Source organism: Aplosporella prunicola, assembly GCF_010093885.1.
Source record: "Aplosporella prunicola CBS 121167 unplaced genomic scaffold K452scaffold_1, whole genome shotgun sequence".
NCBI classification, from domain to species: domain Eukaryota; kingdom Fungi; phylum Ascomycota; class Dothideomycetes; order Botryosphaeriales; family Aplosporellaceae; genus Aplosporella; species Aplosporella prunicola.
This window is the reverse complement of record NW_022983529.1, coordinates 1089556-1116151: the sequence shown is the minus strand read 5'-3', so window position 1 is coordinate 1116151 and position 26596 is coordinate 1089556. Positions and strand designations below refer to the sequence as shown.

General features: G+C 55.9%; 9 protein-coding genes and 1 pseudogene across 10 annotated transcripts; 5 read left to right on the top strand and 5 right to left on the bottom strand.

The window, feature by feature from the left end:
• Positions 1-506: 506 nt before the first annotated feature.
• On the bottom strand, positions 507-1958 carry K452DRAFT_293845 (uncharacterized protein; the record flags this gene model as incomplete). Its single annotated transcript, XM_033541625.1, has 1 exon — positions 507-1958. One exon carries the CDS (start codon positions 1956-1958, stop codon positions 507-509), a length of 1452 nt encoding a protein of 483 aa, XP_033403129.1.
• Positions 1959-3878: 1920 nt separating this feature from the next.
• On the top strand, positions 3879-4817 carry K452DRAFT_304261 (uncharacterized protein; the record flags this gene model as incomplete). Its single annotated transcript, XM_033542803.1, has 1 exon — positions 3879-4817. The coding sequence occupies one exon, from the start codon at positions 3879-3881 to the stop codon at positions 4815-4817; it is 939 nt and encodes a 312-aa protein (XP_033403128.1).
• Positions 4818-6431: 1614 nt separating this feature from the next.
• K452DRAFT_304260 (uncharacterized protein) lies at positions 6432-7830 on the top strand (the record flags this gene model as incomplete). The annotated part of the gene is made up of 4 exons (XM_033542802.1): positions 6432-6736; positions 6787-6872; positions 6931-7391; positions 7528-7830. The coding sequence occupies 4 exons, from the start codon at positions 6432-6434 to the stop codon at positions 7828-7830; spliced, it is 1155 nt and encodes a 384-aa protein (XP_033403127.1).
• Positions 7831-9865: 2035 nt separating this feature from the next.
• K452DRAFT_282417 (uncharacterized protein) lies at positions 9866-11275 on the bottom strand. The gene has a single exon (XM_033539585.1). The coding sequence runs from the start codon at positions 10960-10962 to the stop codon at positions 9916-9918; it is 1047 nt and encodes a 348-aa protein (XP_033403126.1). The 5' UTR covers positions 10963-11275; the 3' UTR covers positions 9866-9915.
• Positions 11276-11800: 525 nt separating this feature from the next.
• Positions 11801-12897, top strand: K452DRAFT_282416 (uncharacterized protein). The gene has a single exon (XM_033539584.1). It carries the CDS (start codon positions 11843-11845, stop codon positions 12764-12766), a length of 924 nt encoding a protein of 307 aa, XP_033403125.1. The 5' UTR covers positions 11801-11842; the 3' UTR covers positions 12767-12897.
• A 479-nt stretch (positions 12898-13376) lies between these two features.
• Positions 13377-13474, top strand: K452DRAFT_t5 (annotated as a pseudogene). Its single transcript has one exon. The product of its transcript is annotated as a tRNA-OTHER (tRNA).
• A 1618-nt stretch (positions 13475-15092) lies between these two features.
• Positions 15093-17386, bottom strand: K452DRAFT_323522 (uncharacterized protein; the record flags this gene model as incomplete). Its single annotated transcript, XM_033544645.1, has 8 exons — positions 15093-15272; positions 15325-15938; positions 15989-16110; positions 16161-16477; positions 16528-16791; positions 16870-16997; positions 17059-17199; positions 17365-17386. 8 exons carry the CDS (start codon positions 17384-17386, stop codon positions 15093-15095), a joined length of 1788 nt encoding a protein of 595 aa, XP_033403124.1.
• A 2067-nt stretch (positions 17387-19453) lies between these two features.
• Positions 19454-21806, bottom strand: K452DRAFT_293839 (uncharacterized protein; the record flags this gene model as incomplete). The annotated part of the gene is made up of 3 exons (XM_033541624.1): positions 19454-21373; positions 21422-21694; positions 21771-21806. The coding sequence occupies 3 exons, from the start codon at positions 21804-21806 to the stop codon at positions 19454-19456; spliced, it is 2229 nt and encodes a 742-aa protein (XP_033403123.1).
• Positions 21807-22139: 333 nt separating this feature from the next.
• K452DRAFT_282411 (uncharacterized protein) lies at positions 22140-24089 on the bottom strand. The gene has a single exon (XM_033539583.1). The coding sequence runs from the start codon at positions 23685-23687 to the stop codon at positions 22626-22628; it is 1062 nt and encodes a 353-aa protein (XP_033403122.1). The 5' UTR covers positions 23688-24089; the 3' UTR covers positions 22140-22625.
• Positions 24090-24277: 188 nt separating this feature from the next.
• Positions 24278-26571, top strand: K452DRAFT_240858 (uncharacterized protein). The gene is made up of 7 exons (XM_033537803.1): positions 24278-24509; positions 24703-24727; positions 24783-24909; positions 24969-25055; positions 25107-25142; positions 25200-25471; positions 25523-26571. Exons 1-7 carry the CDS (start codon positions 24490-24492, stop codon positions 26435-26437), a joined length of 1482 nt encoding a protein of 493 aa, XP_033403121.1. The 5' UTR covers positions 24278-24489; the 3' UTR covers positions 26438-26571.
• The last annotated feature ends 25 nt before the right edge of the window (positions 26572-26596 follow it).

Genomic DNA, 26596 nt, shown 5'->3' with positions numbered 1-26596 from the left:
AAAAAAAACCAAAAGTGTGGATCCGTGTGCGCTTGGATCCGCGTGCAGTCGAGAGAGATATGAACAGACATGAGAGAGAGGAAAAAGAGGGAGGAAAAAAGATTGGAAAGCCAGTAGCTGCGCAAAAGCAGCTTTTTTGGACATGCCGGTAACACCAAGGGATTTTTTTGTGCCTCGTGAGGGCCCCCCTTTTTTTTACCGAGCGCCGAACCTAAAAAGACGAGACAGAAAAAAGGAAATAGGTAGTGTGGCAAAACAAGCCGTGTAGTCCTAAGAGAGGAGGTGGCTTTTCTTCCTGTTTCTCCTTACGAACGCCGTCGCAAACAGGATCGGAAAAGGAAATGCTGGAGTGAATGCAGGAAGACGGTATAAGGAAACAGATGTCGCGCCAAGGGACAATCGATGGGGGGAATCATTGCAGTTCGTAAAAATCGTAAAAGTATCTCGCACCTTCAGTGGTGTTACGAGATGAGGAGTGGTGGTGGTGGATGACGTCGCGCATCACCTTAGAAGGGCTCGCTCACGGTGAGGAATTTGCCCGTCTTGGCCTCGTAAGCCATGCGATGACGCTTCATCTCCTCAGCGTCGAAGGGTTCGCAGGCACTGCCCTGGCGCGAGCCCATACCCGACCGGCTCGAGCTTCTGTGCTTGAAGTCGGAGGCAAGGGCGCCGAAAGAGCGCATCTTGCGAAGCGACCCCCTCTTCTCCTCGGGTTGTTGCTCCGGCTCGTCGGGCAGCTTGAGGTCAGGCGTCGTCTTCTTGCGGTGGAGCTTGTTGAGGACCCGGCCCATCTTGCTCTGGCTGTTGCGCTTGTTCTCGACGACTTCCGGAGTCGTGGAATCCTGCCTCGTCACGCTGCCAGCCGAGCTGGTGCTGCCACTGGTCGAGGGACGCTTGCTGAATGCAGAGCCGAAGCTAATACCCGAATCGACCTTGCGGCCCTTGCGCGATACCGTGTACTCTTCCTTGCATGTGTCAGGAGCGCTGAGGTCATAGAGAGGCGCCAAGACGGGCTCCCTGTTGATGGCGTAGCCGTTGAGCGAAGCAGAGGGAGGAGCAACGTGGAGGTCGACGTCGGCGGTGTTCCGCATCTTCTCGCTAAACTCGATGATTTCGTCGACCTTCTCGATGTAGATGTCCATCATGCGAGCAGTCTCCGGCCAGCCATCGGGCTCACCCTCCTTTGCATCCTGGGTGATGAGGCGCTGGAGCTCAACCGTGCCCCGGCCAGGAATGGAATTGATTGCCTTGAAAAAGTCCTTGCGCTGCGACTGGACCACCGCGGGCGGGATTCCCTCGGGGATTGACGTGGGGATGGGCGGCCACAGGGTGTTGAGCATGGCAAGACAGTTGTGCTTGTCAAAGGGTTGCATCTTGATCTCGTGGATGAGAATCCACTGGCGAAGATAGACGTACAGCCAAGCATACATCTCGGTCAGGTAGCGCTCCTTGAGGTCAATAAGGTGGGCCAGCTCGCCGAGACTGCCCCCTGGGGTGGCGCGCACGTCAACGCCCAGTCTGTGCCACATCTCCTGAACCGTGTTGATCCTCCGCATCTCCAAATCCTTGAAGTAATCAAGTGCAGTGAGGGCTTGCGAAAAGTTGACGCGGCTGAGCTGGTCTTGGCAGAAGGTGTCGCGCACAAACTTGCGGACGAAGACGAGCGGCAGCGACGTTCTTTGGAGTGGCAACTGGGACATTTCCTGCTGAAGAATGCTGGTAAAGTTTTGCTCGTGGGCGCGGTCGGCGGGCTTGGGCTGCGACGTCGCCTGGCCGCGCGAGGCGCAGTTAAGAATGTACATGGTCCGGAGCGGCAGGTCCTTGCCGTTGGTGTGGGAGTGAATCGTCTCCATCAGGCGTTCCTGATTCCTGCGGTGTTCTTGCGAGGCCTCGGAGGCGCTGCGAATGTGTTGTTGTAGAGTCGCATCCGACTGCGACGGATTGGTGCGATGCGCCATGACGTAGGAGGGAGCGAGTGTGCAGGTTAGGTGTAGTAGTAGCTGTGGAAGAGAGAGGGTGGGTGTTAGTAGGTAGGGACACACTCGAGGAGGGTGGGCTGGCGGGCGTCGGGGATATATCGACGGCGGGGCGGCAGCCCTTGCAGGCGTCCAGGCTCGGTTGGTAGCGTGCATAGGGCGTGATGGGATCATGTCTAGCTCACCTGTTCCTGCGGCAAAGGGATGATGCTGGTCAAGGAGGGTGGGCGCCGGCGCGGCTCGAGGCGTAGGCTAGGTGAAGGTCAAGGAGTGACTGGACGGCGAAACGGGCAGCCAGGACTGAGGGCGCGGGGAGGAGGGTGGCTTTTGAAAGGCGGCGTCTGCCCGATTAAAGGGATCAGCGGGCGGCGGAAGTTGTTCGACAGCTTCCGGCAGGGGTGCGCGACCCGGAAAAGAGGAAACTCTGGCTGTTCCGACGAGCCTAGCGCCTGCGCCCCAAGCCTTTGAGGCAATCCTCCGAGCCCGCTACCGCCGGCTTGGAATCCGCGCCTCACTCGCACCATCGAAGCGCCGGGTCGCCTCGCTGCCCGGTGCCCGCCCCAGGAGCCGCGTGTCGTTTCGTTTGAAACCCAACTACAATACCATACGGATTGACCCAGAATAAACTGACTGCTGCATGTCATGTTGGTGTTGGGATATGTTTAGGTGGTGATGGTGATGGTAGTGGTGGGGGCAGGTATGCGCATGTATGTGGGCCGCCCCCTCTCTTCCACATCTCCCCCAACAGCCGAACCTCTCTCTACCTGCTGCAAAAAAATAAAGAAAGAAAAAAAAAAAAAAGATTAATTGTTGCAAACCTGCGCACCCCTGTCGGCCGGATGTTGCTTTGCTGCACGTCCCCACGCCAAAAGTGTGATGAGAGCGCCGGTCTGGCCAATGGAGGCCGTGGGGCGAATCTCGCGGCCTTGCGCCAGCCCCCATGTGTGTGCTATGTCGCCAGTCGATCCATTACTGCTTTCCTTGTCGTCGGGACCTACTCCGTACAGGGACGATGGAATTGCTCCCTCATGCAGCCCCCATAACCCGTTTCCCGATAAGCGATGCGAGCCATTCCTTAGTTCCCAGCTGCACGCGCGGGACCATTTCCCAACGGTCGCGGACGAGGGAGGGCTAAAAAATCACGCACGGCGCGCCAGAGTCTCGACTTTACGATCGTCAAACGGCCACTGACTCTTTGTGCTCCTCTCTTTCTCCGCTCGCCGCTCAGGGGACCCGCACCCAGACCTTCGCTGATCCGCGTGGTAACAGGGTGCCACGGTCGCCAGAAGCCCAAGTTGCGCGTCTCAATATATCGCCGTTGATGTCATGCACAATGACACGCATGCGGGCAGACGACCTCACCGGTGCGGACGTCCCCGCCCGCACTCCGAGTCCCCTTCTCTCTCTCCGCCGCCGGCACGTGTGATAGTGGTAAATTGCACCCGCGCGCACGTTATTCCTGTGTTATCGCGCGTCCACCTAGTCCAGTCGGGTGTAAGCTACCTAGCTTTCGATAACCTCATGCGCCCCGTGGCTGCACCTCTGTCTTGCCTGTCGGAAATTCCTATATCGCGACGCACATATCACGAGCAACAGGCGCCGTTGTGCGACTCGAACGCCACGACGATAATTCGTTCAGGGGCCCACCGTGCTTGGCGCTATGAACGACTGGTTGAGCCACACGCGATGATGCTCGCACGTGGCTGCGGAATCCGACATGTCCATTGTCGAGTCACACCCTTCCTTGCTCCTCCCCCTCCCCCACCCCACCACTGCTGCGTGACACATCAGCACGGATACTCCTCCGTACCTACATACGTACCTGCAACTCACCATCACACCGACCACCACCTGAACATTCGGCGGCTCCGTGCAGCAACCGTCTGCACGCCTCCAAACGAGATGGCCGAAACATCCAATCTCACCCTGCGCTACGCTACCTTGGACGTCTTCACTCGCACAAGCTTCGCCGGCAACCCATTGGCCGTCGTCAGCGTCCCACCGGCTCTCCAGCTGAGCCAAGACCAGAAACAAATTATCGCGAGGGAGTTCAACTATTCCGAGACCGTATTCCTCCACGAACGGCTGGAGCGAGCTGAGAACGCCTGCTGGCCAATTGATATCTTCCTGACAACGGCCGAAGTGCCTTTTGCCGGCCATCCCACTATCGGCACTGCCTGCCATGTGCTTTCTCAGCTCGAGGCAAGGGATGATGTCGTCAAAGGCGCCTTTATCACGAAAGCGGGCCGCATAGAGCTCGAGTACTCCAGGTCCGAGCAGCTTGCCAAGGCTTCCATCCCTCACGACGTCCATGCCCATCAGAACGCACTGTCGCAGGCTCGGCTGCTTGAAATGCAGCCCACTCTCGCACCCTACGCCTCGCAGCTGCCAGCTGCGTCCCCGGTCGTCTCCATTGTCAGGGGCATGACCTTTGCTCTTGTCCAGTTAGACAGCATTGAGGCTCTCGGAAGCGCCACCACAGGGTCTTTCAGGGTCGACGTCACGCTAGACAAGGACTGGGACCAGTCGTTCGTGGCGCTCTACTTCTTCGTGTGCTTGCCAGATTCGGCCGACGGCACGCGGAATCTAAGGACGCGCATGGTAGAGGGGTCTCTGGAGGATCCGGCGACGGGTAGTGCTGCTAGCGGCCTCGCTAGTTACCTTTCGCTGCAAGAAGATGTCCCTGGTCAAACGCTCAAATACGCCATCACCCAGGGAGTGGAGCTGGGCCGAAAGAGCGATATAGGGGTAGAGATCACCTTGGGCCAAGACGAAGGAATCGAGACGGTCCTACTTTCCGGGAGCGCTGTACAGGTGATGGAGGGCAGCGTAGCTCTATGATTAAGGTTGTAGTTTTGGCCGAAACTACACAATACGAATAGGCGCGTCCTTCGGTGGTGCATTGGATCCACACCAGCTCTCAGTGTGCATTTTGTCCAAGTTCCAAAGGTGAGTTTGCGTCAGACGCACGGCTATAGGAATCTTCTTTCATCATGTTCGATGACACTACTGCAAACTATATCGAATGCCGTCGTCAATGGCGGGAGGACATTGCGACACAGAAGCCATGCATGGACTCTCGAGACCGGGAATCCCAACGCAGATTGCCACCTTAGACGACAAGGACACAAGGTGAACAGTCGGACCGCTGCGTGTGGCGCAGTCCCCGCCCGCCCCCGCCCCTCAGCTCGTGATGTCGAGTCTCGCCACCAGAGCGTGATGGCAGGAATTGAGGCTGAGGAACCTAGGGCTCTGTCGGCGAGTTTCGGCCGCGGAGGTAGACAGAACGCCAGAATCCATGTTCTTGGTTGTCGACGGCGCGAGCATCCCCCACTTGCGCTTGGACCCTTGACCCCGCCTCCCTTTCCTAGCCCGATGCCCTGCAGGCGCTTGCAAGCTTGCCTCTTTTAGCCGCAGCAGGTAAAGCGACGACGACGCCAACTCTCCATCGCACTAAGTTAATCGACATGTCAGCTAAAAAAAAATAAAAAAATAAAAAAAGAATAATAATAACAAAAAATAAAAGGTGAGTGCGATCTTTGTTTTTTTTTCATCTTTTTTTTGCAGGTCACGCAGCCGTGGACCGGAGCTGCAGGTACCGGCATATGCATATGCATATGCACTTCATCAAATGAGAGAGGGCACTGCATGTGAAGTTGTGACAGGCCTGTAGAAAGGTGGGCATTGATCCGTAGCAAGCGACAGAGTCCAGTGCTCGCGACACCAACAGATCTCTCTCCAGCCGCCCGCATTGGAGGTTCGATATGGTTAATTTAAGGTTCACGGTACTGCGAGACAGCTAATGGGCGATCCTTCTCCGCGCTTCACCGTTCATCCGTAAATCGCGACGTTGGGCGGGAAAGAGGCCGCTGACTAACCGGCTTCAAAACCGCTTCGGTCTCAAAGTGTCTCCACCACAACGACAATCTCTGACGCTATCGGTTTCTGTGCGGCTTCCCGATGCTTCGCGCCTGCCTTTGCCGCCGGTCCCGTGCTTCACAACAGTAAGAAAGATGCCTTCACATTCCCAGATGCGCCCTCTGTCCGGGACACTTGTATACAGTGCTTGGTGAGACATGCTCGCCCTCATCGCGGGTTTCACCTCCCTATGCTCGCGCCGCGGTATAGCGATTCAGGTATCGCTGCGGCCAACAAGTTTGCTATGCAGACCCGCCAAGGGACACTTAAGGTCTTCTCCTCGTCGTTCGACTTGCTGCATCCTCTTCATCATCCTCTCGCCACTAGTGATCTGGAAGAAGACTCTATTTTGGGGTTACGTTCTTTTTCCTTGACGCCTCCATCACATCACAGACTACGTTGAACGTGTCTGTATTTCCATTCTCCATTGTCAGTCCCGCTAGTCGGAGTACGCTCTTTACATTTCTACGACCGTTGAACCTTTAAACTCCAACTTCTCTATTTTCGACCGAACTCTTTCAAAAAACCTCAGCAATCATGCACGTTGACAGCACCACCCTTTTTGTTGCCCTCCTTACCTATGCCAGGCTCGGCCTAGCCAAGCCCCAGTTTGGTGGCGGCGGCTTTGGCGGCGGAGGGTTCGGCGGCGGTGGGTTTGGTGGTGGTGGCTTCGGTGGCAATGGCTTTGGCGGCAATGGCTTTGGCGGCGGCGGAAGCAACAACAACGACTTCAGTGGAGGAGGTGGTGATTCCCTTTCTCTGTCCCAAAACCTCGTTCAATCTGGCAGCCAGTCGGATGGCCAGGAGGACGGTGGTGAAGATGGGCAGGCTCCTTCCCTCACGTAAGTTCCCCGTTCATTCAAGCTATACGTACAGTTTCTAACATTATTAGTGACTCCGCGAACTTTATCAACTTCTGTAACGGCCAAACTTTGACCAACGGACAACAGGTAAAGGAGGGTTCTTGCAATGGTGTTGGTAAGTGATAGACCAGTAGAGAGGGTCACAGTAAGCATCAGCTAACGAATCAATACAGTCATGGGTCAGATTCCCGCCGAAGACAAAATGGTCTCCTCGATCATCCTCGACCCGCAGCCAGGCCAGGACCTCAACGAAAACGAAGGCTTCACCGTCAACGTGCAAATGTCGGGACTGTCGCCCGGCACGTTCACGAACCCGGACAACACGTACTATGCTGCGCCGCAGCAGCTTGACAGCAGCGGGCAAGTGATCGGCCACACGCACATCACAATCCAGGACATGGGCGGCAGCATGACGCCCGACCAGCCGCTCGACCCCACCGACTTCGCCTTCTTCAAGGGTATCAACGACGAAGGCAACGGCCAGGGCCTGCTCTCGGCCGACGTCGACGGCGGTCTTCCCGCCGGCACGTACCGCATCTGCACGATGTCCTCGTCGTCGAACCACCAGCCCGTCCTCATGCCCGTCGCTCAGCGTGGCGCTCAGGACGACTGCACCAAGTTCACTGTTGGCCAGGTACGCACCCCACTCCCTCACCCCATCCAATACTCCCACCCCACCCTCCCTTTCTTCCCCTCCTCACACAACAACAACAACAACACCCCACCCCCACCCCCACCCAAAACACGCCGCTAACCCCACCACCACGCAGGGCTCCTCAGGCACCAGCAGCGGCAGCGACAGCACGCCCACCCCCGGCAGCGGCTTCGGCGGCTTCGGCGGCTTCGGCAACGGCTTTGCCAACAACAACGCGGGCGGCTTCGGCGGCGGCGGCTTCGGCAACAATTTTGGCGGCGGCTTCGCCAAGCGCAGCTCCCAGAGCGGCAGCGAAGACAGTGTCACTACCGACGCCGATGCTGATGCCAATGCGCCCACTGAGAGCACTAGCACTAGTAGCGGTAGCCCCGTCGGTAGCAGCGGCGGCAAGTTCGCTTCGAGGCCGTTCGTCGCGTAGACTCTGTGTGTGTGCGTACGGGCGCGCGGGTGGGCCTACCTGTCTGCCTGCTTGCCTGCCTAGGTGCCTGCCTGCCTGCCTAGCTAGCTAGCTGGCGGCTGGTTTGGGTCGGCCTTGCGGGTGACGCGGCGCTGGCGCCGGCGGCGGCGGTGGCGGTGATGCTGGAAGGCGTGGGGAGGAGGAGGAGGGGGGGAAGGTAGTAGTGACGGGGAAGAAACGATAAATGGATATACCAATGATGGATAGACAGAAAGGCATGCAAGCAGGCAAGCAAGCAAGGAAAGACTCGGAATCGAGACAGAGAGAGCGCGCACCGCCGGCGTACAGGGCTGGCGATCACGGTACTGGACTGGACTGGGCAGGAAATGGCTGGGTTAGGCTTGGATTGGGTTGTAATGGATGCGAGCGAATCTGACTGACGGATTGATTGATTGATTGGTTTTCACTTCTGTTCGCTGTCGCTTTTTCTTTTTTCTTTTCTTTTCTTTTCTTTTCTTTTTCTCGTCCTGCTCATCCTCTTTTTTCTGCTTGTTGGTATCACGAGTCTTCTTCTACTGGTACTGCTGCAATGGACTGTGTTGTGCTGTGTTGCTATCATGGCATAGCATATCGCACACACACATACACATACACACGTAACATGGCGAAATGGATTGATCGATTGATTACCTACCTCCCTCCCCAGTCCAGCACCCAACACACAACACACAAACCCCACGTCGTCGTCCATCATTCAACGGGCGACGCTCTCACCTCACCTCGCCTCACCTCGCCTCGCGCACATTGCGTACATCGCACATCGCACATTGCGCATCACGCTCGCTTGCTCGCCCGCCCGGTCCGGCCCAGCAGGCGCGCGTCAAGTCCGGTCCGGCGGCGGTCAGCGAACGCACGCGCGCACGCACGCTCTCGCCTTCTCGCGTTCTTGCGTTCTCGAGTCGCTCGTTCTCGAATCGCTCGCTACGCTACTGCTACTGCTACGCTGCCGCTACGCCACGCACACCGCGCAGCGTCGAGTGGGGCGGCTGCTGCTGCGGCGCAGTGCAGTGCAGTTCGGTTCAGTTCGTATTGTAGGCACGACATTGGGATCGGCGGGCGCGACAGGTCGGTTTTGGTTGGGTTGGGTTGGGTTGGAATGCGGATGGGCAGGCAGAATCAGATCGTCAGTACGGAGTAAGCAATCTTCGTGCCTAAGCAGGTCGGCAGGCAGGCGGGAAGGGAATGAGTGAATGAGTAAGTGGATGTGCGAGTGGATGAGTGAGTGCATGTGTGGGGGATGGGGGGAGGGTGCGGGGTTAGTAATCACTACCTACCAATTTAGGTAGCTGCGCATGTCTGGCCGTGTGGATCTGCTGCATATCATATCATAAGCGTCGGGTCGGGTGCAGAGACACAGGCGGCGGAAGAGCGAGCGAGCGAGAGAGAGAGAGAGCAAGTGGGGGACGCAGGCACAGAGACTCAGGTTCAACAACCAACTACCTAGTGATTTATGGAGCTCGCGCTGCCTGTTTAGATTTTCTGTTGCGCAGCTACATACGTACGGAGGACCGGGGTCTGCATGCGAGGATTGAATGGCCTGGTAGGTCGTCCGGTAGGTCGCATTGGAGCCACTGCCGCCGCCATCTCCACCACCCACCACCCAGCACCGACTCCCACTCCCACTTTCGTCCTTAGTGGACAGACACTGAACTGGGGCACGACGCTGCTGCTAGCTGCGTGCGTAGCTAGATTTGGATCTAGACGCATATAATGTGACTACAAATGCAAAAGGAAAGAAATCAAAGCAGCAACTTCTCGCTTTGGACAAGTGAAATGGGGCAACATGAGTCGCGCCTCGCCGAGTAGCTGGTCCTGGAAACGCCTGTTCGCCGAAAATGCCATGCTAGTTTTTTCTTTTTATGCGATGCCGCTTCCATGTCGGATGACAGGGCCGTGAAATGCAAGGTGGGGCCAGAAGAGTGAGGAAACCCCCTGGTCCGGCTCTGATCGATTGGGCTCAAGGCCGTGCAAGGTGCCGGATCAGACGGAGGAGCATGCGGGAATAGGAAACTCGGCCGAAAAAGGAAAGAGAGCGATGGGTCCGCCTTACTTCTTCGTCGGGAACTTAAACTTCTTGCCCTCCATGAGTCCCCACAGCTCCTCCACCACTTCCTTCTGGCCCGCGGGCGCGCCCCGAACGGCCAGGTACAGCCGGCCTTCGAGCTCGGGGTTCCAGCCGCCGGGGTTTGCGGACGCGACGATGCCGCCTGCTTCGCGTAGGATGATCCAGCCGGCGCAGATGTCCCAGATCCACACGCCCGCTTCCCAAAATACGTCGACCCAGCCAGCCGCGACGTAGCAGAAGTCGAGGGCCGCGGAGCCCGAGCTTCGCACACTGTGCACCATCGCGCCGCCTTCATCGCGCGCTGACAACATTTTCTTGTGCACGGAAGAGCGGAGCTCCCAGTTGGGCCCGTTGCGCTGGTTTCCCCATTCGACGGCGACGAGGCAGTCGTTGAGCGAGCCGAGCGATGATGGGCGCTGCTTCACTGGCAGTGCTACACGGCGGCCGTCGAAACGGGTGAAGTGCGCACCGCGACCCCTGATGGCAGTGAAGAGGTCGCGACGGAATGGATTGAATACGACGCCGATGACGGGCTGGCGTGCCACTGTCAGCGCCAGTGAGACGGCGACGTTCGGGAAGCCATGGATGAAGTTGAGCGTGCCATCGATGGGATCGCACACGAAAGTTGGTGCATCAGTGAGCTTCTGTCCCTCCTTGGATGTCTCTTCGCCGAGGAAGTCGAATTCGGGATAGGCTGCCGTCAAGGTGCTATAGACCATGGCCTCGACGGCCTTGTCGGTGGCCGTCACGCGATCGCTCGTGTTGTTCTTCGTGTCAGAATCGTCTACTGAGGGATCCGCAGCTAAGATCATGTCGCCTGCCTTATGGGCGACGTCGGTCAGTATCTGACAAATCTCCTCGAGGTCGAGTTCCTTGGTAAGAGCATCGACAAGCGCATCATCGACGTCCTTGACATCAAAAACAGAGGCCTCGGGGGTGGTAAAGGGCGACTCTCGGGTCGGGAGGCGAGTGAAGATAGGCGAAGAGCAAGAGGTCGAGTCCTCGGAGGAAATGTTTGTGGTCGCCATGCTGGACGGCCAGGGGGAAGTGTTGTTGGGAGAAATGGAGCGAGAAAGCACCGGGTTGCGAGTGGCCTTGGTACTGATTGCTCGTGAACTACTGCGAGGTTTAAGGTGAGCTGTGGACGCTTTTAAAAGGGATCCGTAGGTGAGTCTGGACGACGAAGCCGGAAAAGGCTTGTAGACAGAAGATGAACAGGATGAGGCAGCGCACGTGTCGGTGCGTTTGAGTATTCGGACGAGAAGCGGCATCGAAGCCTAACGATCTCGGAGGACTTGTTAGTGAATAGGTACTATAGAGAGGTAGCGTCTATTTCGTGAGCGACAGAGGAAGGCTCAAGGGATGTCAACGGACAGTCACGATAGAGTGGCGCACAGGACAAACAGCGAACACGGCGTGCGGGGAGAGCGAATTGCCTGTCGACCACACACGTCTTGGGCATCGCAGGTAGGTGCGCTCGTCCACGCCACGTGCCCGATGCGGCAAGCGCGTGGTGTTGTGGTTTGCGCCCAGCGAACAGGCAACCACTCCACCACGAACCAACATTCCCTACTCTCCCTATATATAGCGGGTAGGTATGCTGCTTGTTTGTTTGTTTGTTTGTTTGTTATGATATGGATGGCCGGTCACGAATGCTGGTGATGCGGAGATGCCCCCGCAACCCATCCATATACTTAACCATGCAATGTCTCCCGTCTCGATGGCTGCTGCCTACAACAAAACAAAATGGGTCAATGTCTAACCACCATAAGTCAGGCGCCCTCATCTCATGACCGGTCAAGGTAATCGCATCTCTCTCATTCCCATGAAAACACCAGACGCGCCGCAGTCCTCTTCGAATAGGTATTCACCATTCGTAGTCGCCCAACCACGCTCCTGAAATCCATCATGCGTTCAGAGAGCAACGCCTGCCGCGAACGCCGGCTTGCCACACGAGAGATCCGCCGCGGCCTCAACGCCATCAACCCCTCCAATATCGCAAACTTGCAAAGACAGTCCCCGCTCTGGAGCAAACTTCCTGCCGAGATCCGCAACGAGATATTCCGGCTCGCCGTCTCTCAGCACCCCGACCACACACGTCCGTATGAGGAAAACAGCTACCATTACCGACCGGGCTATACGCACGCCCCCCGCGTCTGTATAGACCTCCTCCTGACCTGCCGCCTCGCATACTGGGAAACGAGTCCCATCCCGCTGAGATCCGCAACCATCACCGTCTGGCACGGACGCGGCCCCAGACCGCCGTACGCATGGCCCTTTGCAGCGCTGACGGCCAAGAACGCCGAAGGCCTGACGCACGTGCACCTGTTCACGCAGCTGTTCTGGCTCGAAAACACGGAGTCGCTGTCCGGGTACACGCGGTTGCCGACGTTCCGCCCGAAGAAGCTGACCATCACCATCCGCCACTCGGACTGGTGGTTCTGGGAGAGCGACAGCCCGCTGCGCATCCGAGACGGCTGGGTCGCTGCGTTCAGGCCGCCGCCCAGTCTGACCGAGCTCGTCATGGAGTTTGAGACGCTGACGAGGAAGAAGAACCAGCTCGATGGTATATTGCAAGACGTTGTTAATTGGCGCTTCATGGGCCCTGATGACAGGGTCTTTGTGAATAAACCTGAGCTGGTTAAGCGCTGGAATTGGACGGGTCGCGCGGATCTGGATGGCGTGAAATGGCAACCGCATTATACGCCTGCGAACCCCACGAATACGATTGAATATTACGTTGTGAACCTTACTTGGCATCCTCTGGCGGAGAGTGCAGACCCGCAACGGGGGGACGCGGAAAGACAAAGCTGCCCGCCTTTAAAGGCGTAGGGGAGTGTACATAGTTCTGTGGTGTTAGCGTATGATTTCATGATGAACGGCCGCAATCAACTAAACGACAGTAAATAGGCATCGCCTGTACCGAACTTCTACAGCAAAGTATACAGTCTTGGCTCATGGACTCTTTTGGACATATTTTCTGGCCATATATGCAACCAAAGGCTGTGATGCCTTTTGAGTGCCACTTTAAAGTAGATGCGTATAACTGAAGTCGCATGACTTTGAGGTTTCGTCCAGTCTGTGTAAAACCTCATAGCCACGAAAGAAAAGCTGAAATAACGAAAAATGTCGTGCAGTCGAAGCAGCGATGCCTAATCGCACGTGGCCTGAACATGGCTGAAGAGGTAGCGTAGGCACATCCTCGTAGAGACTCACAAATCAAAACCGACGCCAACCACCACACACCCCAAGCCCACAGCCCAAGACGCGACACTCGCTCATTCGCTTGCAAACTTAGAAAAGCGCACACCGGCGCAACATCGGCTAAAAAACCAGCACGGTACATAGACGCAGTATGGAAACGAACTCCCACAACAACCTGTACAGGCCCTGCTGGCGTAAGTTGACACTCGTTCAAGTCACACCCGCAACACGATTTCTAACAGAAAAATAGGCAATGGTAGCGCGCCAGACTTCTAAATTGGTACAATTTATCGTGCCAGACGTGAATCTGGAGGCTGCGGGTTCGAATCCCGCGTGGGGCTTCCTTTCTTTTTTCTTTTTTTTTATATTCCCTCTGCTTTTGGTGTTTGCAAGTGCATGGGCGGGTCGTGGGCTGCGTTTTTGCGCGCTGGGTGCGGTGCTGTGGTCGTGTGGCTGCTGGTTGGTTGGCGGTTTTTTTTTTTTTTGGTGCGTTTGCAGGCGAAGGCGCTGCTGTTGTCGCGCCTGCCTCCCCAACACCGTTTACCGTTCGTTTCCTCTTTGGCTTTCCTTCCACACACACCTCCCTCCCACTCATTCCGCTCTCGCCCACTCTGACTCGCCGTCCCTCCACCCTCCCGCCCGCCCGTCTCCAATACCGATCCCACCGCACCGCGCCCCATCCTCATTTACTACGTATTGTATTTGCTCTGGTTCTGGCCATCCATTCGCTAGGGACTCGTTACGAGCCACGCGCCGCGAGGCAAGCCCGAGGCAAGCCCGCTCCTACCTAGACCACGACATTGTCCATGACCATGACTGGTGGTGGGGGGTGTGTGTTAGTAACGCAGTCCAACATACCTACTCAAGAGCTAAGAGCTGCTTTGTCATGTTGACCTGCTGGACGGGCCGGTGGGGCGCGGCATTGGGGGTTGCGACCGTTGTTGGCGTTGGGCCGCTTGACCGTTGGCCCGGCTGGCCGCTGGCTACGGAGTACTAGTCGACCGTTTTGGCCCTTGACGATGGCGTCTGCGCTTGCGACTTGCCGTGCTTGCGTGCGCGGTAGGTGCAAGGTGGGGGCTGTCGCGTGGGTGGGTGGGTAAGGTGGGTAGTAGGGTAATTAGTGGAGCGGGGCGGGGGGCGCGGGTGGGTTGGTGTGCGCAGAGAGAGAGTGTGTGTGTGTCAGTCTCGCTCAGACGTCCGTGGCTTCCGACGGGGGTGGACCGTGGGCAGATGATGAGGCAGAGGGAGGGATGAGACGCTGGGGGGTGGGCTGTTGGTCTTGGGGGTCTGGACTCCGGTGGGGAGGTGGAGTCGAGGGGCACGCCGCACGCTGCTGCGACGCGTGGAGCGGAGTGCGTGAGTGGGTGCTCGCGTGCGGGTGTGTGTGAGCTTGGTGGGACGCGTGTGGTGTGGGCTCTAGGGCTGCGGACGCGGTTGCCGGTTGGTGGTGATGCTCCACCCACTTGGATGAATGAGTGATGCTTAGTCTGCACGTCGGATGGAGCGAGGCTTGTCGTGCGGGCGGAATGGGTAAGTCTGTTCGATTGGTTGATCACTATTCACTTCTATAGACGAGCCAGATGCTACTGATTCACACAAGCTCAATCGTTCAAAGAGAAGGGTGATATATGCCTCGCATTCGAAGAGATGGCAGCACGAACTGCACTATAAGAGGTTACGATATCCAGGCAACAATTACAAATATTCGAGAAGAAAAAAAAAAAAAAAGCGTGGAGGCACCATCAGCGATACCAAATACCCCTAAACCGCATCCGCAGAACTGGAAGCGAGCGACTTGTCTGAGCACGAATAAGGCCACGGACACAGTCTCGCGGTAATATGTTTGAACGGAAGCTTTCAGTCGATAGTGGAACTCAAGAAACGCGCGTGTTCAAAGCCGAGCTGAAAAGAGCAAGGTGTGCTGAGGAAAAAATGGGTTCAGCAGATGAGGCGTTTACACGGCCTCGTCGGTGCTGAGCCCGCCGGGCTTGCCGTTCGTCACGGCTCGGAGCGTCATGTACGGGCTGACGCGCTCTGGGAACTCGCATTCGGACAGCGCGGATCTGTACTGGACAGCAGCAACAGAGACCTCGAGCCCGGCAACGTCCTCAGGAGCGATAGCAGTGCCATCAGCCTGTGATTGTTGTCAGCTTTTAGCCACCACAACAAGGCAATGCCGGACTCACCCTCGTCATGGCCCAGGTAAGGCTCTTGGTCAAGAACGGGTCAACCTCGTAAGGATACATGCAGCTCAAGGCGTGGTTGGCCACTCGCTCCTCAATGACGCTCGTCAGCGGCACGGAGCCATAGATGCTCGAACCAACATCACCCGGCAACGCCTTAGCACCAACAAACAGCCCCGCGACGCCCGCAAGATTGGGCTCCTGCTTCCAGTCATCGGGGTTCTCGCTATGGTTGCCAAGGAAGAAGTACAGCGAGCCGGAGCCGTCGAGCGCCGTCCTGTCCAGCTTGAAGTTGACGACGTACTCGAAGCGCGGCAGGTTCTGCTGCGCGGCGACGGGGTCGACCTGGCCGGGCTGCACGGGCATGAATGTCTCGACGCCGAGCACCGTCGTTGTTGTTGTCGTCGCTGTCGTGTTGAGCTCCTCGTCCGCCCCCGTGTCCCGCTTCGTGTGGTGCCCGATTGTGGGCGCCCCGTAGAGCGCGTTTATCCGCGTCTTGAGAGCCCAGATATCCCGCAGTTGCAGCTCCGGGTAGGTGTAGAATAGCGAACTGACGTTCCGCACGCCCTCGGACGTCCAGAAGTCGCCTTTGGTGTTGGAGTGGAAGGGCGCCAGGGCTAGGATATGTCAGTGTTTGCGTTGTGTTTGGTGTTTGGGGATGTCGTACGTGAATTCTTATCTTGTATCGAGCCTTGCTGGATCATATAGGTGGCGTAGTCCTGCTTCTCTGGCACGACGTAGCTGTTCGGATACAGCATCTGCCACATGGCGAATATCCTGTCGACCATCCTGATGCACAGTTAGCAATGACTCTTGTTACGATAGCACGGGGAACTAACACATGGTGAAGCATGAACGACGGATCATACGCAGACCAGGGAACGTTCAGCATATTTCCGAATTTGCCTCCGACATAGTTGTGGACCCAGCCGTGGATAGCCTCGATACTTTGGTATTTGTCCGGGTGGTAGGAGGCCATGTTGCCGACGAGCGTGAGATTGTCGTAGTTTATGAAGATGTCGTACAGCGCGTTACGTAGCTGGATGCGAAGATCTCGCATGTTCTTTTGCACACCTGTGTTTTGGCTGGACGCTTTTGCCGTAAGGTCTGTGGGATACCGCATCGTGCTCCGGTATTCGGCGAACTGATGTACTCTCTTCACGGAGTTAGCTAATCTTTCAATTACAAAATTTGAGCGTGACTTACACTGTCATTTAGGATGGCTCCATCGAACGGATGGAAAGTGTACGAGTAGAGGGGGTTTGGGATCTCTGCACTGCCGTTGGGCCGGACCACTTTGATTGTCTCGTCCGTCATGAATGGAGGAGTGTTGTTCTGGCCGCTTGGGGGATATATTGCCCAGTCCCAGTAGGGCGCCCTGAAAGTCTGCGCCGCAGCAACGTATCTGTCGCGGTCTGGCCCAGGTGGCCAGTCCCTGGCAGCAGCAAGAACATGGCTTTGTAGGACTTGCTGTACTTGCATTAGCTCAACGCAAAAAAAAAAAAAAAAAAAAAAAAAAAAAAAAAAAAAACTAGGTGGAAGTCATACCTCGTAGAGAGCAACGTACGGCCTGTGCCATGACAGGAAGAGATTTGAGCTATGCACACAGTACCCGGTTTCATGATATGCGATAGATTCCACTCCGTCCCAGGGAGTGAATGGCATGCCGTGTATACCTACAATACAGAGTTAGTTGGTTCCGCCACAGGCCTCAATATGCTAAGAGTTGCCACTTACTCCCGATCTGATACCAGGAAAGCTTATCATCCTGCGGAACAGCTTGCATTCTGACCAACCCCAACAGGTAAAGATTCCATAGGTCCTTGTTGTTCTGCAAGGTACGGAGCTCCAACCGAGGGTGGACGCTACCAATTGCGTCTTTGACTCCGGTAATCGCAAAAGGAGTGTTCGCCGGTGCAGCCGGTTGCGCGTTCTGAGGCTTGCGAGCGGCAAGTTCCCTCCTGAAGAAACGAAGCGGGTTTGGGATTTGTGTGCCTGATACGCTCGATATCAATGTGGCACAAAGCACTATCAGGAGCATACGGGCTCCTGGAGATGCGGACATTGTGGCGTGGGTTGGGTATTTCCACTCGACGTGAATCCGAAGACGCAATGGCTTCTCTTTTGCCCTTCTGCCTGGGATGTGGCGTGGTGGCTGCCCGAAATAAGGCTTAACGTCGTGAGAAGACGAGCGATTTAGGAAGGGACGGGAGGAAGTGGCTGAGAAATAGTATCGCAGACGGAAGAGTGAGCGACGAACGAGTGGAGGAGGCGCTATGTGGCCGAGATTGTGGCAGAGAGCGGCCCTCTTTTAAGCAGTGAGTTGAGGCAGTGGTCTCAGATACAGAGCTGGACTGGTAGCGATATCATGCCCCGCAGGATGAAGGTTACTTAAAACATACCCTTCCCGCGCGGTGTCATTCTTGCGAGGTACACAGCGGACACAACGACCCAGGGTCCTGCAGGGTAATTGTGATCGGTGGATGCTTGTCGAGACGGCAATATTTCAGGACGCTGGCATGGAGGACGTGGATGAAATCAAGTATCAACTTGCGCAACCTGGGCTTGCTGCGTGGCTGAACACCGTCGCGACTGACGGCGAACGCGTTTGCCGTTTGTAGCATCCATTGCATCTCTTCCTTCACCCGGCCGTATGAGTAAGCTTATCTTCGGTGTCCTGAGTTGTGTCCTGGGCTGCCCACCGAGACCCGTTCTTCCAGACGTTGTTGCGGTACAAGAATGTCCTCGCCTGCGACCTCGGCGCAAGGGATACCAGACCCACCCCCTGGAACCATTCGCAACTCGAGCCGTGAAACTTGCACAGCAGGAACCACTGTCTTTCTTTCCTTCGCGACTTATGCGCTGCTAAGGCGGCTGGTTGCCTTTTGATGCGCCTTAATCGTCAAGTATGCTTGCATGTGGCGAGAGAGCGTGCAGTTGCAAATCCCTTGCTGCTCCTTCGTGACTGCAGCTTCACGCTTGAAGGCAGGAGTATTGACATAGGAGAGCAATCAAAGATGAACAAACCACGCGGACCCGGGTAACGAATCGGCTTGTATCTCGGCACCGCACGGCACTCGACTAGGGTAGCACCCGAGCAATCTCTCTCGTGGTTTATCTGGCTCCTGCGCCTCTCTGACACACTGTCACACAAAGTAAAACTGACTTTGTAGACTTGCGAGGATACGTATCAAACAGTGATGGCGCAGCACGCGCACAGGCGCGGCCTATACAAGCTCGCCATCAGAGAAAGACATAATGTAGCAATTGCAACACCAAAAACTCTGTGTGATGCGCCCCTAAAATGTTCTTCGAAGCCACCGGAATGTGGCTGGCAATGTGCAACCGCTGATACGGCGCCCTATGTCTTTATCGAGAGCAGTTATGTCAGTCTTGACTATGCTGGGCTGGATAGACAAGACTTAACTTACGTCGATATAGCGAATTTTAGAAGAATAAACCCATCCATAGAGTTGATTGAGATTTCGGTTCCGCCAGTTGACGGCTTTGGATAAAGAACCACATAGAGCCAAAGCTAATCTCTCTATACGTCAGTGAAGACCAAACCTTAGGGATGCAACACTTCACAACCAGCCACCAAATGGAATGAGAAATATATTTTAGGATGCGGATATTTGTGCCGGTTTCCAGATCTGTCGAACAACTAGTTGCTGATTTTTATTTTTGGACCTGGTATAGGCGGCCTAAGACTTGAGAGGCATCAACCAAATAGGAACCAAATAGGACAACCGCCTACAATGATTAGTCGGCATCACACACCGATTGAATCTATTCGAAACGGATGACTGAATTATGCGGCAAGCATCCTTACCTGAGACCGTGGATCAAATGACAAATCGGTGACGATAGGTCTCCGCGGCAGCATTTCCAATTGTCGAAGGCAAACCCACCCTTGAATACGCATCTTCATTGATTCCAGAAAGGGCCTAAGATAGAAGACCGCTCAAATTCACTTCGTGGAACTAAACCAGAAACCAGCATATCCGTCAGGCCCGTCAGAACCACACTGGGAGACTTTGGCCCGTCAACCCAGCCCCTCGCCTCTCGAACGCCGAGTTTTAAATGGGGATATAGAACCATACACCGAGTCGACTACGAGCCGCAACCGCGATCAGGTATTAGTACCGTCGTCATCGTGATCTCTCGTCTCCGTCCCGTGAAAGGCGTCTCCAAAAGCATCTCCCTCCAAACCCAAATCCAAGTCATCTCCTCCAGTATAGTCGGCCAATGCATCGCCGGCAGTGTCGAAGGCGCTGAAGTCCGTCGTATCGAACATGCCAGGTGTAGTTTCCGTTTGCGGAGCCGAGGCCGAGGCCGATGTCACGTTGCCCTCTTGGTTGGCAGAAGACGTGGTCGGCGCATTATTATCGTTGTTGCCACTTACTCCACCAGTGGCGACATCGGTTTTTTGCTGGGCCTCAGTACCGGAGCTTGTGTGGTTGTTCTGGTCCACCATAACCCATTCATCTCCGGTCCTGTCGTTTCCGAGGTCGCCGCCCATGCCAGTCATGTCAACGTCCAAGTCAATGCCTTCAATAAGGTCCATGCCGCTATCAGCACCTGAAAGGTCAGTCTGCCCCTGCGACACACCTTGTCCTTGGAGTGTGGTGGCTTGGGACGGCTGGGCTGCCGTACCACTGGACGCTGCAGTTGCAGACTGCCCTGAGATTTCTGGCTGAGATGCAGACGGCATTTGTAGTGAGCTGCCACCCGGGGTGGATACCAACGAGTTCGAAGTGTACTGCTCCAGAAGACCTGCCACAGTGTTGTCCCCATCCATACTCGTATCATCCAAACCCCCATTGGCTTCTCCACTGTTGGTGAAAGCGTCCGCCCCATTGGCTTCGGAGTTGTTTGCCTGAGCCTGTGCTTGAGGGCTTTCCTCCATAAGCCCGCCCTTTTCGAGGCAATTCACATTTTTCCGGGGTGCAATTACTATCTCCAAGGCCTTCTCGACGTCTCTGGCCACACCATCGACCTTGGAATCCACTGGTTCAGTAGAGGTCGCAGTCGCTTCAATCTCTTGATCCTTTGACGATTTCCGAGCACCTCGAGAATCGTCCAATAAAGCTTCCCTCAAACGGCGCTCGGCCTCAATGTACGTTTTGCTCCTTGTCAAATCCTCCATCTTCTTCGCGTGCTCTGCCTTCATCCTTTCAAGCTCTGCCTCCCCGTCTTTCATGAAGTTGTTAACCCGGGTTTCGAATTCCTTGTACTTTTCGGGGCCCAGCTTCTGATACGGCTTTGCGGAAGCACCGACCTTCTTGGGATTAGTAACAGATTGAGCACCAGGTGAGTCGAACAGGCCCTCCGTGAGCTGGGAGAGCTCGCCCATCAGACCTAAGCCCAAGTCCACTGGCATGATCTGGCCCGCAGCATATGGCGACGAAAATATCTCCTCCATCCATTCATGATGTTGGGTGTATCTCATTGTGCTGATGTCACGCGGGGTGAGATGATCCAACAAGTCACCGATGGCGGTGTTTTCCTCATCTTCAATGCTAGTATCATGTGCCAAACCCGCCCCTGTCGGAGGCATTCCTGGTACAGTACCAGGCATCTGCGTTGGTGGAATCTGGCGAGGCCGCTTAGCAGGCGAAGGCCCTATTACCGCGCCCTGGCCCTGCGGATAGAACGGTGGCTGTCTGAATCCAGCAGCCTGTTGCATGGGCTGAGCAGCGTACATGGCTCCTGGCTGGGCATGGCCGGGCTGAATCCCCGGGAAGCTGATGTTTGGCCATTTGTGCCGGTCGTGCAGCATGAATTCCTTCCGTATCAATTGTCCCTGGCTTTCGAGGAAGCGCCTTTCAGTCATCGTCCGCTGCATTTCGGCGTTGATGGGGATGCGAGCAACCGGCACACGTGCTTGAGGCTCCGATTGAGAATAATGAACGATCCACAAGGATTGATCGAAGATTGGGCCGTTGGAAGAGGGATGCTTGTTGACTATGCGATAGCGGCTTCTTTGGTGTACAGTGACTTGCTCAAAGCCTGGATGGTATCCGCTCCGGTGTATCAGGATTTCTATGGTCTGGGGAGATCAGCCATGGTCGGTATATACGTGAAAGTTACCACTCACATATCCTCGCGGGGACTGATATGTGAAGGTGGTCTCTGGATCAGCCCACAAATATCCGTCACTCGCGAACTTAAGCCCCTTCTGGCCCGTCGGGGGTTGCCATTCGAGTAACACAGTTCCATCCGGAGGAGGGCTGGAAAAATAATGCCAGTACATCGGCGCTACATCTTTCACGATCTTGGGCGCTTGCAGAAGATGGTCGACCACGGACTCGGGGGGCAGCGTCGCGGTAACTGGGTAGCGACATGACGAGATAAGGTGCACGTGTGGAATCTACCCATCGGTGAATGTCAGTCCAGGCTCGAGCATGGTAGTCGATGTCGCGATGCTGGGGGAGTGCGCATCTTACCAGGAAGTGCGGCACGCCCTCACTTGGGTCCTGCATCTTATTGACGCGCGCAGACTCGGAACGCCGAGGCGACAATAGTGACAGAGTTGAAAGTGTTGGTCAATGAGCGAGATGCAGTATCGCGTCGACGCGTTCAGGTGCACCGTCCTGCCCGTCGTTTCGGAGAGCTTGGGGCGGACGGGCCAGGCAAGTCGGCGAAAGTCGATCCCGATCACGTGACATGCAGGCATGGATACCACGTATACTACCACATAACCAAACACAACCGCTCAAACACGACATTGCTGAGTCAGACGTGGAATTAGGATTGTCTACAGTTACTTTAATCTACGCTCGATCAAGCCCACTGTCATTGAGACTCCTATTCTTCCGGTGAGTTCACACTTCCGCAGTTCGCAATAAAAGCAGTCCCGTCCTTTACTCCAGTGAAAAGCATGAGTAGGCGGACTGGGTATCAAAGAAGAATAAAAATCAATAGAAAGAGTCGTAAACCGTGTCGCAGAAACCTGAAAAGACTTCGTGAGAGTGCTTGTGAGAGATCGTGTGTGATGTGTAGAGCGAATGGAGCGTTGTTGGTGGACGGATGGTAACCCCTTAGCCGGCGATCGCTGAAGCACAGAAAGCGCGTAAGTGCTGCCACCATACTGTTCATGCCCGAAAGCCACCAATTTGCTTTTTGATTTTCCAGTGATTCCGTGACCTTTCCAAAGCTCTCCGAAGCAATTGACCGAAAAGACAGTGTACTTAAGCTTGTCGACGCGATATTGCACGCCGCTCATTGACCTACGCTTTCAAATCAACCCCGCGGGTCCAGCGAGGGTGTCGGATGTCTGCTTGAACACTCTTTCGTAGACCTCAGCCTAAAATCTTCAAACCCCGCTTCTTCCTGTTTGGCTTCTTCTGTACGCCGGCTCCAGTGTTGGCATGATCACCGCCATTTGCTCCCTTGCCGCTCTTGTTGTTTTTGTTTTTCCGCTTATCATGAGATGTTACCGCCTTGATTTCAGTAGTGCTACGCTCAACCTTGATTGGGTGGCTGCCGATGTATTTGCCGTGCATCTCTCTCGCGGCCTGGAAGTAGTCGTCGCCAGTGCTGAAGCTCACAAAGCCGTATCCCCTACTCTTAGTTGTGTGCTTTTCTCTAACTACCCGTGCCTTCTGGATTGACGGGAAACGCGAAAAGGCTTTGTGTAGCATTTCGTCAGTAACTTCCCCAGCTAAGTTTCCGACGAACAAGCGGAAATGGGTGGGATCCCATTCAAGCAAACTCGGATCTTGCCAAGTCTGCCCTCCACCACTTCTCACCACTGTTTTTTGCTTCCCGTCTGTACCGGCAACAACAGCCGCTACTCCAGTGTTAGAATTGGCCGCCGAATGCATTTCAGCGTTGCTAATGGGCGTGGATACGTTCGATTTAGCTACTACTCCTAGAGGTGTGTTATTTGCGTTTCCAGCGTCAACACGAGCATTACGAGCAGCTCTCGCATTCGTATCATCTTTGTTAACATATGCGCTCTGCCATTGCGCTATTTGCGCTCTGTGCGCTGGGTCGTAGGCGCTGTTAGAATCATGACCTCTACCTTGCGTTTGTCCAGGTACTGGGAAGGGATTCCGGATCCGATGTGAGTTCGCGTACAGGTCGTTGCTGAGTTGCGGGTAGTATGAAGTTTGCTGATAGGCCGTCGCCGGGTACACAGCGCCTAAGTAGCTAGTCTGAGCGAGTGGGTATGCTGGAGGTTGTGGTCCAGCGGAGATAGTCGCGTGCTGCGGTTGCCATGCCTGACTCGATGCCCTGGCTACCGATCGCGGTTTGAACGCCGGGGGTTGCGCCGGAGGTGGTGGACGGGTAAGGAGCGAAGTGTGAGGTTGAGGCGTCGGAGGTTTGGACTTGTAACCTGGCGGCGGAGGATAGGACATGATGACTGCGTCAAAGACTGACTTACGGGCTCTTGTCCGATGCCGGTAGCAAAACGTTAGGCTTGCTAGGCTGATGCAACAAGCGACGCGGGCCGTGCTCTGCGGGCAGGGCGGTAGCAGAGAGCTGTCTGTGTGTCGAGATACGTAGGTGGTACCAAGTTCTAGTTTTGACGTGCCCAGCGCACACGGGGGTTGCAGGGCGCGCGTGGGAGAGGTGAGGGAAGAGCAAGCAATACCTAGCTGTGCGTGATTACCAGCTTACCGCAGTAATGCTGACGAAGCAGTCATGGTGTAGTGCAGGCGTGATGGTGTCTGGACGTGTCGGCGGCAAGGCAAGGCGGGCAGGTGCGTGGGCCTTCTTGGCTCGGGCCGTTTGCGACTTTGACGCTGTTGAGCTGGACCTTGGCAGATCAAAGCTGTGATCGGAGGCAGCGGCGGTGCATCTTTGGCGAAAGATTCTCCGAGGAAACTGACGGAACTTGTTGCCATGACGGCGTAGTGCGCCAGAAAAAGGCCCCGCTGGCGGGGCAGCGTAGCAAATAATCAAAACCTTACGCATTTCCGCCTCTCATCCGCCTTCCACCGTGCCTGCTCTGCTGTATCTTTGGAATTACCTAAGTGGTAGGACCCCTGCTCTGAGACCCATCCTCCGCCCGTTCCCTACGTAGTGGCCGCCTGTCTTATAAAGCCTCGTGCTGGCCTCGGGCGTATCGGACCCCTCCATCCCACCTCAACAACCTTTTCTCCTCCCACCTTCTCCTGATACCCGCTCTCCAGATCTTCCATACACACTTCCAGCACAATGTCTGCCGAAACCGCTGTGTGAGTACTCTCGACTTGCTTTCCTCCCGCTCCCTGCCGCCCTGCCCCGCCGGACCTTCTGAGTCCGACGATTTCGGACCCCGCTGCCCGCTTCAACCCTGCCCTATCCCTCCAATTGACAAGGCAAATGTTCTGACTTCAGCGCGCGTCTCTCCCACATTGATGTGGGAGGACCTGCGCGCGTTTCTGCTAGTGGAGACTGGGGCCTCATCGGTCTGGTAAGTAGCAAATTCCAAATGCGCCTTGTATCTACTCCGCTAACACCCTCTCCAGGCCGTCATGGGCCAGAACCTGATCCTGAACGCCGCCGACCACGGCTTCACTGTCGTTGCCTACAACCGTACCACCTCCAAGGTTGACCGCTTCCTTGAGAACGAGGCCAAGGGCAAGCCCATTGTTGGTTCGTACAAGTAAAGCTACTGGTTTGTCAGTGGACATAATGTTGACGACTCAAAATAGGCGCCCACTCCGTCAAGGAGTTCGTCTCCAAGCTCAAGAAGCCCCGCCGCATGATGATGCTCGTCATGGCCGGCAAGCCCGTTGATGGTATGCGGATCCGCAGGACGAAAAAAGACAAGAGATAATAACTGGATCTAGACTTCATTGAGCAGCTCCTCGAGGCCGGTGCTGAGCGTAAGTCACACAATTCCCCACCATACAATCGAGTCAGTTGCTAATGCGGAATTTTAGCCGGTGACATCATCATCGACGGTGGTAACTCTCACTACCCCGACACCAACCGCCGCACCAAGTACCTCGCCGAGAAGGGCATCCGCTACGTTGGCTGCGGTGTCTCCGGTGGTGAGGAGGGTGCCCGCTACGGCCCCTCCATCATGCCCGGTGGTAACGACGAGGCTTGGCCCTACATCAAGGATGTTCTCCAGAGCATCTCCGCCAAGAGCGACAACGAGCCCTGCTGCCAGTGGGTTGGTGACGAGGGTGCTGGTCACTACGTCAAGATGGTCAGTTTACAAGACTACAAGCTTAAAAAACACCTGACTTACGCAGCTTAGGTCCACAACGGTATTGAGTACGGTGACATGCAGCTCATTTCCGAGGCCTACGACATCATGAAGCGTGGTCTCGGCCTCTCCAACAAGGAGATGGGCGATGTCTTCGCCAAGTGGAACAAGGGTGTCCTCGACTCTTTCCTTGTCGAGATCACTCGCGACATCATGTACTACAACGACGATGACAACACCCCTCTGCTGGAGAAGATCCTCGACTCTGCTGGCCAGAAGGGTACCGGCAAGTGGACTGCCATCAACGCTCTTGACCTCGGCATGCCCGTCACTCTCATCGGCGAGGCTGTCTTCTCCCGCTGCCTGTCCTCCCTCAAGGCCGAGCGTGGCCGTGCTGCCCAGATCCTCTCTGGCCCCGAGCCCAAGTTCGAGGGTGACAAGCAGGCCTTCATTGACGACCTTGAGCAGGCCCTCTACGCCTCCAAGATCATCTCCTACGCTCAGGGCTTCATGCTGATGCAGAACGCCGCCAAGGAGTACGGCTGGAAGCTCCAGAAGCCCGAGATCGCGCTCATGTGGCGTGGTGGCTGCATCATCCGCTCCGTCTTCCTTAAGGACATCACCAACGCCTACCGCAACAACCCCGACCTTGAGAACCTGCTCTTCGACGACTTCTTCAAGACGGCCATCACCAAGGCCCAGCCCGGCTGGAGGAACGTCGTTTCCAAGGGTGCTCTCTGGGGTATCCCCACCCCTGCCTTCAGCACCGCTTTGGGCTTCTTCGACGGTTACCGCACCAAGGACCTGCCCGCCAACCTGCTCCAGGCCCAGCGTGACTACTTCGGTGCCCACACCTTCCGCATCAAGCCCGAGCACGCCAGCGCCAAGTACCCCGAGGGCGAGAACATCCACGTCAACTGGACCGGCCGCGGTGGCAACGTCTCCGCCTCTACCTACACCGCTTAGAGTGTGAGCATGGGGGTTCGGGAGTGAGCATGGATTTTAGAATGGCACATGGCGCGTGTTCTTTTTGGTTGAACGATACTCAAAGCTTGCCACGCGTACATGGCACATAAATTGAATAAACGAATTGACATGACAATGACAATCTGCATGCTTGAATGA

What these genes read in the sequence shown, in the direction of transcription:
- K452DRAFT_282416 (XM_033539584.1), top strand. Translation starts at nt 11,843, where the DNA reads ATGCGTTCAGAGAGCAACGCCTGCCGCGAACGCCGGCTTGCCACACGA.
- K452DRAFT_282411 (XM_033539583.1), bottom strand. Translation starts at nt 23,687, where the DNA reads ATGTCCTATCCTCCGCCGCCAGGTTACAAGTCCAAACCTCCGACGCCT.
- K452DRAFT_240858 (XM_033537803.1), top strand. Translation starts at nt 24,490, where the DNA reads ATGTCTGCCGAAACCGCTGT. An exon ending in CAAGGGCAAGCCCATTGTTG is followed by an intron (nt 24,910 to 24,968) that starts GTTCGTACAAGT and finishes GACTCAAAATAG; the next exon opens with GCGCCCACTCCGTCAAGGAG. An exon ending in CTGGTCACTACGTCAAGATG is followed by an intron (nt 25,472 to 25,522) that starts GTCAGTTTACAA and finishes TACGCAGCTTAG; the next exon opens with GTCCACAACGGTATTGAGTA.
- K452DRAFT_282417 (XM_033539585.1), bottom strand. Translation starts at nt 10,962, where the DNA reads ATGGCGACCACAAACATTTCCTCCGAGGACTCGACCTCTTGCTCTTCG.